Source organism: Engraulis encrasicolus, chromosome 13, assembly GCF_034702125.1.
Source record: "Engraulis encrasicolus isolate BLACKSEA-1 chromosome 13, IST_EnEncr_1.0, whole genome shotgun sequence".
NCBI classification, from domain to species: Eukaryota; Metazoa; Chordata; class Actinopteri; order Clupeiformes; family Engraulidae; genus Engraulis; species Engraulis encrasicolus.
In genome coordinates this window covers 20,579,305-20,591,176 of record NC_085869.1, presented here as the reverse complement: position 1 = coordinate 20,591,176, position 11,872 = coordinate 20,579,305, and the positions used below count along the sequence as shown (strand labels likewise).

The window sequence follows — 11,872 nt, the reverse complement described above, 5'->3', positions numbered from 1 at the left end:
ATGTCAGTGGAATGCCTGACACCAGAGCTCATCATACACATTTGATTTTTTCAACACATTTTTACACAACGATTCACTGAGGAGATACACACGCAAGCTGATGTATAAATATATAAATAAATATGTAAGTGTGTACACGGATGTCAGTAAGTAACTAATTGTGAACTTGTGAATGGATGGCAGGCCCTTTCTTCCCTGGCTTGCCCTGCGGCCATCTCTTGACCTACATTTCTCCTTATTCCCCATTAGAGGCCATAAAGCAGCTGAGAGGTGTAGCAGGTCCGACCCTGCAGCCTCTTATTCGCCAATACACACACGCGCAGAAGCACACACGCACACACACACACGCACACACAAATGCACGCACGCGCACGCACACACACACGCGCACACACACACACGTGCACACACACACGCACACGCACACACACGCATGCACACACATACACTTATGCGAGAATGTGCACGCACGCGCACAGTCTCACAATCTCTCTCTCTCTCTCTCTCTCTCTCTCTCTCTCTCTCTCTCTCTCTCTCTCTCACACACACACACACACACTTGCATGCAAGAACGCACAGTCTCACAGTCTCTCTATCACTTTCTCTCTCTCTCTCTCTCTCTGTCTCTCTCTGTCTCTCTCTCTTTCTCTCTTTCTTTCTCTCTCTCTCTCTCTCTCTCTCTCTCACACAGACACACACACACACACACACACACACGCACACAGACACACACACACACACACACACGCACACACACACACACACGTACACACGTACACAAACACACACACACCACTTCCTCCTTGTGCTGGCCTGCATCTGGAGAGAGCAGCAGAGGAGCACAGCTGCGTTAATCCAGCCAGACAGGGCACACTCACACCCTTGCGGTGGTGGCATTTCGGAAGGGCCTGTTGACGTGCCCAACCCCCCCCCCCCCGAGACCTGCTCGGGTCTGGCAGATAGGTCCGTTTGCCCTCCTCGCTTGGCGCGAAGAGATTTTGTCACGAGCAAAGCAGCTCTAAAAGGCTCTCTCCTCCCCCCTCTCAGCACACAGCTGGCTCCTTGGTAACCCAGCAGTCAGGTTCAGGGAAATGCCATTGCCTTCAGCGCCTAAGCTCAGTGAACTGATCCTTTTAGCCGTAGTGGGTGGTGGACATGCAGAACCACAATTACCATATCCCCCTGGTAGTCAGGTGCAACTCAGAGAAGACATCTATGTATCGGTAAAAGGACGAGTGCAAGAAGTCCTCCTTTTGAGAGCTGCTTTGACCCAAGCGACAACTCCTTGCTTAAAGTGATACTGTCCCATTTTTGGAAATAAGCTCATATTACACCTCCCCTGTACTTTCAACCGTTCTCTGAGTATGGCAGTACAAATTTTACCTCCAAGATAGCAGTTAACATTGACTCCTATGACACCAGTTAGCCGCCAGCTGGTCTCATAGGACTCAATGTTAACTGCTAGCATGGAGGTAAAATTTGCACTGCCATACTCAGAGAACGGTTGACAGTACAGGAGAAAGGTAAACTCAATTAATTTAACTCAAGGGGAGGTGTAATATGAGCTATTTCCAAAAATGGGACAGTATCACTTAAAAGTCAGACACCTGAGCTTGTGCAACATTGCAGAGTCGAGTTGTGTCACTCAAGTGAGGTCCTAGTCCTACTGCACTTCTGTTTTCAAGTGAGCTGCTATTCCTACCGCACATCTCTTTTTGTTCAGATGAACATAAAGGAGACACTCAGTACGGTACTGGATGTCAAGCAACAGTCAGTCAGAACTGACATCCATCTTTTCCTCAGAGCGCTCCAACACGAGTGTGCAACTATCTGTAAAAAAAAACAACCTTCTGTCTGGCTCTGTTTACGACTTGCTGCAATCTTGACAAGTTCATTGAGGTTACCTGAACAAAACTGAATAGTTTTTGAGATGTCAAAGACAGATTCAGTGGGATGTGATTTCTGGTTGTCACTTAACATGTAGATATAGTAAAGTATGTTTCCCTTCTAACAACTAATGAGCTAATTAAGTTGTCAGTTGTCAGCATCCTCAGGTTCTGGTGAAGATGGTTTGCCGATGGCAGAGGATAATGGGCGTCCTTGTTTTTATGCCAGACAATCATGCCAGGTACCTGTCTCCCTTTTAGCCCCCAACACACCTCGGCTGAATTTAGCATCATTCCAGCTGCCCAGAGGATCTGTCAACTGGATTTCAACCTTGGCAGGTGCCCACAGTGCCTCGCCCGGGATCTCTGGTTGACAAATCCTAAATAATGGGTAGAGACACCAGTGAGGAATGTTCGCCACAATCCCCCTCTCCTTCCTTTGCTCTTCCTCTTTCTCTCTTCCTCTCTGTCTCTCTCTCTAATGCCTTGTGCACATGGGCATAATCTAATATGTTTAGACAATTTAGACAAATATATATATATATATAATATGTATATTGTATACACCATTATATCGTTCATAAGTATGCCGCCTCTAGGTTTGGAACCAGCCTCTGTTATGGCAGAGACCACGTGGATAACAGCATGTTCAGTTACATGGCCTTTGGGGGAACCAAGTCACATTATTGTTTAAATTTGGTGGCTCTTCTTACACAAACAAAAGGAATCAAAATGTGTGTTGTTGACAAGAGCCATCATTTGTTTATGTTTGTTTTAGCTTAAATTCCCATTTGGCGCTGGTACCACACACACACAAAAACTAGGAAAAAAGGCCTCGGGATGATAACCTACATTTGAATATCTTCTTGTACAAGCAGTCCCTCGGAAAATTGGGAGTATGTAAAAACTATTGTGAACTGGCATTTTTCTATGGAGAATGGATTTGTTTAATGTTTTTGTGTCATTACAACAAATATCCCTTTTTTTGGGCACCGAACAATAACAAGGCCCTGCAGTGTCAGAACTGGTTCCTGTGAAAGCTGTGAATGCACATACTTAATGGGGCCCCATAAACCAAGACAGCTGCTGTATTTTGTGTGTGAATTCGGGACCTGGGAACAGGGTTGCCAGATGAGGCTGATGATTTCCAGCCCAAAAAATGCTCAAAATCCACCTAGAAGCACAAAATCCCGCCCAATTCTATTGATTTCTATGGCAAAAATTGGACGGGTTTTTCTGCTAAAAGACATTTTTACCCGCACAAGGCCATCCTAAGCAGCCCAATTGGGCGGGAAACAGCCCAATCTGGCAACACTGCCTGGGAACTGTGACTGTACGTGTACACCATTTTGTGACACTATAAAAACAGGACAAGAGGGCAGAGACAATTTGCACTCAGTCACTCCTCACGCCGTGCCAAGTGAGGCAGACTATCGCGGGTGTCCTCTCTCCATTTGGCATCTTTACTAGAACTGGAGCGTCACCGCTGTAAATTAACTCCGCGTTGAGAAACGGAGTGCTGTGTGTTGTGGCAATGTGTGTCTGTAAAGCGACTGTATTGTACATTTTAGAACAGCTCTTGTGTGGCTAAATCACGTCATTTTCATTTCTTTGTAGCCTCTTAGTGCAGATGGGGTTGCCAGCGGGCGTATTTACCATTTGCTGAAAATACTCAACTACATCATAACAACATACCTATGGCAGTGCCGAGAGCCTTGTAAGTAACAGATTAAGCCATATAATGTTGGTGACAGTAAGGTTACAACATAGGCTCTGTGCTAAGATCAGGACAGTGAAGAGTAGGACAGGAAACGATTGGGAGAGAGAGATGAAGAGGAGTCGGCAAAGGTCCCAGGCCGGGAATCGAACCCGGGTCAGCCGCATGGCAGGCAAGTGCACTACCGGATGGCCACGGCAGGGCCTAAAGATCAAACTTATTTGCCGACAGTAATGGATGAACGATCCCAAGCTTTACACACACACACTTCTTCTGATAACTAAGAGACAACATCACACATGACCAACCAGGGTGGTCAGCCATGAGGGTGTTCTCAAAATACCACCAATTTGACATGCATTTTAAAGTAAACATGCAACATTTTTTGAGTTTAATGAAGTGTGTTTGTAAGTCAGCAGATGATTAAATTACACAATACAAGGCGAATCAACATTCTCGCTCCCGCCGCAGTGGTGAGTTGGGGAAAACACACTGGCAAATTGTGCAGGGTTGATACACATGGGCTGACAAGTTGTTAGCTATACGCACATAGACATTGGAAATGAACATTTGCTTTCACAATGGTAATTTTTGTTTCTAATGTGGCTATTTTTGCTCTGTTTCATAATAACAACTGGCAAGTGAACATGATGTGAATAATTGCCTTTTGTGGGATTCCTTTAAGTGAAAACAAACCAAAAGTTGTGTTATATCCCCAATTCCCCATAAAAAAACTGTTGATGATGACACCTCCCCTTTTGTGTATCTTACAAATTCGTGCCATTAACAACCTCTTTGATGCAGTTCAATTTTAGGTTTAAACCGATAAAGACTTCACTACAAGCCTGGCAAGCACAGTAGTGGATGGTACTGTTTGGCAGTCCTTTAACCCAATCAGTCATGCAGACACTTGAGAATGTATTTGAGCTGCTTCACTGAAGCGTTGCAGATGGCTCATTCACCATGGGTTCACCATGAGCATCGGGCCAAGAGGAAGACGTTTACGCTTTGTTTAACTGTCCCAGTGGCATTAATTGGGGACAGTTTAACAAACTATATGTAACAAAAAACATACTCACACAGTACAATAGAGTTACAGGGCTTTCACCGTGGGTCAGTCCACTGACGAATCTTGTGGCTTAGTGTTTAGGGAGGTGGACCTACGATCAGAGAGTTTGCAGTTTCGAACCCCACCCATCCACTTCTTATCTCACTCCATGGCTGAGGTGCACTTGAGCAAGGCACATAACCCCTTGCCTACATTGCCTCTACCAAAATGTTCATCTTCTACCTGTCTGACCGGGTGTGTACATATAATATAAAAACATGGAACGACAACTCCACCATGCGTCAGACATGCCTACTGTCATCCATCAGCGAATGGAACCAGTTATAAGTAGGTATGCAAAGTGTAAAGTACATAACATTGCACGTTGATTCATGGTATATAAAGTGTAACGAACTAAGGCAGAGAGGGAGTCACCAGTGCATCTTCAGTTGTGGAATTATTGCTGTTTTATTGGGCAAGTGCCAAAACTTTGACATTTTGACGTTGTGACATCGTCAGAGTCAAGATGTGACAACATTGAAACATTAGTTTTGGCACTTGCCTAATAAAACAGTAAAATTTCCACACCTGTAGATGCTCTGGTGACTCTTCTCTGTCTTCAATTACTAACTAGTCCCTTCCCGTGATGCACCAGATTGTGAAGTACTGGAGCGCGAAGGATATCTCTGTTTTCTATGTAACCAAATGAGCATTGTATGAACAGAAGGGAATTAGAGACAGGTCATTACATTGGTTGGCATGCAGTATTTTACACGTCAGCAATGACAATTTATGAAGATGCATATACATGGGTTCACAGTGTTTGTAAACACGATGTTATGAGGAGAGGCAAGACACTGGCAGCCAACCACGTGAGCTAATTTTTTGACTGACAGTGGTTTCCAACAATCAGAGGTTGAGTTGTGCACAGCTAGTTTCGCGCACAGTCAGAGGAAATCAAACATATATATGTATATATAAGCTGAAAGCGGCACACAGGTGTCTACAAGTTTTTGAACAGTGGTTCAGGAAATACACTGGTATCCCAGCAGGTGGTGAAATGCAATGGTGTCCCAGCAAGAGATTTGTTTTTTTTTAAACTGCCAAAAAATGGAAAGAATCTGTCAAGTGAAGGGAGGAACAGTTCAGCTGCTGGACCAGTTCATCTTCGAGTTTCTCCAGTTCTACCTGAACCTCAAGAAAGTAAACATCCCACCATACAAGTTTACAGCCTGTAATTAAGTCTGCGCTCTGCAGCAAGTTTTACCTTTCACAAAGCTATAATTATAATCATAATTATATTGCAAAAATAAACCTATGAAAGTTCAACAACAAGACAGTAGTATCCAGACCCAGCCAGCAAGGGCGGTTCCAGACATTTATTCTTGGGGTGGCAAAGAGGTTGCGAAATGTATTTCAGGGGGGCATGCTCCGACACTAAGGGAAAATGATAAACGCGACATAATCGACACACACACTTATGTGATACAGTGAATCCCTTAAAGTGAAACCGTGCAACCTAAAGTTCTATGTCTGAAATGATGTCCAGCATTAACCCTATCCAGACCGGGCTTTTTTGGCATTCCTGGGACCGGGGGGGGGGGGCTCTTTTGACCCCCCCCCCCTCATAACTTAGGAACCGAATGGTGTATGACCACCAAACTTAGAGGGGATGATCTTCAGCCAAGGATCTATGAATGACATCAGTTTGGTGTCATTATTGGATATTATCAACAAAAAAATAAACTGACGTGCACGTTAGGATTGTGCTGTGCTACTAACTTGGTTTGCAGCTGCCACAACACTAACTTGCTCTCATTTAGTCATGTTGTTGTTTCGCAAAATTAGGTTTTCCAACACATTCAGACAATCAACAAATCATTAAATTGCCATACCTTATTGTCCAAATTAGACTGTCCAGGCAGTTAGTGGATGCGGTCTCTCGTGAAGGAACTGCAGGTGACACAGTGCTCCTCAGCATCGCTGGTGCGGGGTTGCCAGATCTTTCACGATAAATAAGCGACTATAGGGGCAGCAGGCGACACGCAGTGGTCATCTCGTGTAAGCCTACTGATCAGAAATCAGCCTTGTGCAGCATCAGTCCAACGACTGTCGTGTTAGTTAAAGTGTAAAACTGACCCTAGATCTGTCAGCCAGCGATCACCATGGATTGACAGTTTTCTCTTGTTTGTTGTTGGGTTTACGAACTTGAATGATTACCTGATAATTACCTATTATTGGTCTTATACTGTTGTTATTATTGTATATTTATTTATTTATTTTTAAAAATATATTTTTTTATTAATTACTTGTCGAATCAAGGGTGGCCAGTAGGGTGGACAATAGCGTCCCAGGGGTGGCCCTGGCCACCCCCTGCCCCCCCCCTAGAATCGCCAGACCCAGCCAGTTATTCCCGTCTGTCTTTCTGTCTTTCTGTCTATCTGCCTGTCTGTCTGTCTGTCTGTCTGTCTGTCTGTCTGCCTGTCTGTCTGTCTGTCTGTCTGTCTGTCTGTCTGCCTGTCTGTCTATCTCAGTGTCACATCACACACAACACACACATCAGGTATTGGAAAAGGGTACCGGTTATAGAATGCAAACCAAGTGGGGAAAATGCTGCCCCCACAAAAATGGCAGCTTAAAAACAGTTAACAAAAATGTTATTGTGTTGGCAATCCAAACATTGAGCAAAAGTGGGACGGTTCGCTCGAGGAAGGTAGAAGACCTTTAACCTAACAGATGAATGTACAGAGTTCCACTAAGCGATGCCTACACATACTGTAGCATTCCACTGAGTTCACAAGGTGGAACTACATTCACAAGAGTCAGGTTAGAGGACCCTCACGTCCAACACTAGACCGATTGCTGGATTCATCTGAGTAATTGGAACCAATTTAGAAGAATTGCTGTTACCTGAGACCCCTGGGACTGAAATGAAAGGACTCTATAAGAAGGGGCCACTATAGAGACACAGGAGAAAGAGGGCATGAGTTGGCGCCAGCAATTCAGTTTCACAAAGCTCATAATTGCATGTTGGCGAACAGTATATTGAAAAACACAAAAGCAGCCATTTCACCAGTTCTCTACGTTCATATCAAGATACAATTGTTTCTGATGTCGATGTGATAAGTCAGTTACTTTCTTTTCTTTCTTTGAGCATATTTTTTTTGTCAAAAAGTAGATGTTGTACAATGCAGAGAGAATTCTCTATAGAAAAGAAAATAATACAGCATCCATATCAACAACAATACAGTGAAATACTATAGGATGAATGAAAACGTATGAATAACTGCATGAAAGAGTATTCCCTTTTAAGACTGAGGCTTCTGGTCTTTCCATTGTCTCTGCCGACATTGTAGGATTCCATTTGATGTCTTCTAGGCTACCTCCGTCTTGGTCTGGGCGCCCATGAGTTACGACGCGAACATTCCCGGCACAGAAACATCTCCTCATTGCTCATGATGCAGCAGAATTTATCTCATGCCAAAAACCCCCAAAGAATTATTAGAGACGGAATGTACCGCATCATCGAGAGACTAAAGCTGTCTTGCCTTTTTTATGCTACAACACAATTTACCTGCCCTGCCTTTTTTGTCTGCAGCTGAAGGGGGAAAATTTAAGGGAGGAGGGGGGGGAGGAGGTGGGGCTTTTTTGTTTCACAGAGGTGGCTGTGCTGTGTGCAAGCCCGGGTGAATAACAGCAGCCAGGGCCAATGACAGCTTTTTCTGGGCCCAGGACAAAGTCATCTGAAAGGGCCCTCTACCCAATACATACAATGTATGGGCCCGGGACAACATACCCCTTTGTCCTTCCCTGTCGGCGGGCCTGACAGCAGCAGCTAGCTAGCTTTACCTCCTGTCTCTCTCTCCCTCTGAAAGCAGATTCAGAGGAGCTGCTGTGCTGAGGCCCGGTGCTCGTGCTGTTCTTGCCAGTGCGGCTACTTGCCAGCGCGCCCAGCTTGCAGCGCATTAGAATGCAAAGTGTTCTGTGTCAGGGGAGAGCAGGAGAGGGGAGGGGAAGGAGATAGAGCCTTAGTGTTGCAAAAACAAGCCCATTGGTGCATGGCCATGAAAAGATCCCTCTCCCTCTGTTCTGACTTGAGAACTCCCCTGGGTCTCTCTCCTTCTTCTTTCCTCTCTCCTCTTTCCCCTCTCCCCTACTTCCCTGACACCTTCAGCAGGTGCAGCCTCCTGAGAACTCTTCGTTTTTTTACTGTGCTCTCCTTTCTTCTTCTTCTTCTTCTTCTTCTTCTTCTTCTTCTTCTTCTTCTTCTTCTTCTTCTTCTTCTTCTTCTTCTTCCCCTTCTTCTTCTTCTTCTTCTTCTTCTTCTTCTTCTTCTTCTTCTTCTTCTTCTTCTTCTTCTTCCTTTACATGCACATATATTCTTTTCTTCTCTTCTCTTCTCTTCTCTTCTCTTCTCTTCTCTTCTCTTCTCTTCTCTTCTCTTCTCCTCTCCTCTCCTCTCCTCTTCTCTTCTCTTCTCTTCTCTTCTCTTCGATTGTATATGTCCTCTTCACTTCCTCTCCCTCTCCCTCTGCCTTCTCCTTTCTTTTTCCTCTTTTGTCTTCATATGCCTTTCTCTCTCTGCATGGCCATTCTCCTCTCCTCTTTAAGCTTTTCTTCCCATTCATTGTATACGTATGAAGAGTTCAGATGCAAAACCCCCTCAGTGCCTTTTCAGAAAATAATCTTAATTCATTTTTATTTAATACAAAGCTATCAAATTTGCATATATTTTTTATTTTATTTATGTAATATAACTATGTATATGTATTATCAAGTACATGAATGTAAACCAAACCAACAACGGGGTTATCTAAAAATATAGAAGCGCAGGTCTTCAGAAATGGAGTGAGGGGGTTTTGCATCTGAACTCTTCATATATCAATATCTATATAACTCTTTGCCTTCTAACTCACTCTCTCTCTCTGCATGTGTATTCCCTTTATTTCTCTCTCTCTAGGCATATGTCTCTCTCTCCCTCCCGTCCATTCGTATTCTCTCAATCACTCTGACTCTCTCTCTCTCTCTCCCCCCTGTGTGACAGGTCCAAATTGCTTTGCCGGAACGACGATCATCCCGGCCGGCATTGAAGTGAAGGTGGACGACTGCACCATCTGCCGCTGCCACAATGGGGACTGGTGGAAGCCTGCGCAGTGCCTGCGCCGGGAGTGCCTCAACGGCCAGTCATAGACGCCTGCAGTGCTCGCCCTCACGTACCCCCCCACTTACCACCCTCCACCCCCCAGGACCACAGGGGAGACAGAGCCGAGAGAGGAGGAGAGTCTGGATGGATGGATGGATGGATGGATGGATGGAAGGAAGGACGAGGAGATGGGACACTTGGTGAGGCAGCTGCATTGCAAAACAAAAGGGACAAAGGCGGATACTTCTCCTTGTGGATACTTGATGGACTGGCTGGCTGGCTGGCAGGAGCACAAATTCTCGTCTACTGTACACACGGTTTGCTGAATGAGCTGAAACAGACACACCTGCGTATTATGTACACACACATAAAAAAACACACACGCGCGCATATGCACACGAGCACCACTGTACCCGCATAAAGCGCCAAGGGATCCCAAGTGGTGGTGCGCTTTCGCTTAAGACTTTTATCTCCCTGTAATATTTACTGGCACATTTTTATTATGACTTGCTTATGCTGCTTAAAAACACACCATGTTGGTATACTTCACTCACATGTCACTCTTCTCTACTTACTGCCGCTGTATTGATACCTAGTCATTTGTTCTCTGTAGGTCATTTTGCTTGTTTTATATAAGTGTCAACATTATGCTAAAAGTACTTTATTTCCCAAGCTGAGATCACATCTGACTGTTTGACATGATTTACATGATTAGGTAAGACTTTACTTGACGCCGGTGTCATATGCATGTCATTACAGTGTCATAACAGTGTGTCATATGCTGGCCTTAACAGGTTGTCTTTGCCATAACCGAATGTCAAGGCCAACAGTCATAAAATGTTCATGACATGGACATAATGTTTATGCCCTACCTATGACTGTGTCATGACACTATTATGACACTGTAATGACAAGCATATGACAACTGGCGTCAAGTGAAGTGTTACCCATGATTATCCAGAGAGGGAAGACTTGAAATGTCCTGGTTTCTTAATGGCACATTGCCATCGTCAGGAAGCACATGATTTATTCCAAACTACTGAAACAGGACAAAAAGACACCTGCCCCTTCACCTAGTTAAAAAAAACAATCAAATGTAATAGTAGCAAATATAGCACTTATTGAAAATATCACTAGCTGTGTGTCTCTAAAAAAAAAGATCTCCACCATAAGTACTACAGTAGATTTTTTTTTGTTCCAGTGTGAAATCGGATGCTAAGCCCACATGAACTTCATGGTTGATTTGAGATGCAGATCTCCTGTGGGGAGTTGGAGGGTGAGGACTTGTTCAGAGCAAATAAGAGAACAAAGGAAGCCTGAATGACTTAATGCAGAGGGATGGAGGAGAGGATGAGAGGATTAGAGCAGGCGCGGGTGAGGATGGGCTTGGACTGGCTGGGGAGGGAGGAGGTGGAGAAGGAGAGCAGAGAGAGGTGAGGGATGTACTGTAAATAAAGAAAGGAAGACCTTCTAGCTCATCGGCTACTGCTTATTACTGCCGGGCCTCAGCACTTGTTAGGATACACCACTCTTAGGCACAACTTAGTCAGTGCACTGTGCTTTGGCAAATATTCACAGCTGTCTTTGTTTTTTTAAAAGCCCCCCTGAATGACTAGCAACACAAGATGAAGTTGAGATTTTTCAGGAAAGGCAAAAATCTCATCGCATATCTCTGGAGTGTGTATAGCTTTTAGGAGATTTATACTATAGTGCACGCAATGCAATGTGCTGCAAGGCTGGAAACATCCGAAATCCAAAGACTGCACAAAAGCAAGAGTATTACATTCAGCGAAGATGTTATAACACAGCCATTGTCGACGTACGTAGTCGTGTTGAGATTGAGACTCTACCGAGTGCATCAGCGATGGCTGTTGGATCTTGAATACATTCGCTGCGTCTTGATTTGTTGCTCGGATAAGCAGAAGCATACCGTACCCCGAGACCTCCTGATTATTGATGCCTGGCACATCTATTGTGCGACAGTGGAACAACCACGCCACTTGATAATCAGCAAACGCATCAACAGCCCCCAACCCCCCAGTCCCTCTCTCTCTCTCTCTCTCAAGTTCATTTCCAGT

General features: G+C 44.6%; 1 protein-coding gene across 1 annotated transcript in view; it reads left to right on the top strand.

Moving 5' to 3' along the window:
* vwc2l (von Willebrand factor C domain containing 2 like) overlaps positions 1–10,692 on the top strand; it is a 35,904-nt gene extending 25,212 nt beyond the window's left edge. Inside the window, exon 4 of the mRNA XM_063214503.1 lies at positions 9,696–10,692. Within this exon, the coding sequence (XP_063070573.1) occupies positions 9,696–9,841 (146 nt within the window). The 3' untranslated portion in view covers positions 9,842–10,692. The remainder of the gene's footprint in view (positions 1–9,695) is intronic.
* The last annotated feature ends 1,180 nt before the right edge of the window (positions 10,693–11,872 follow it).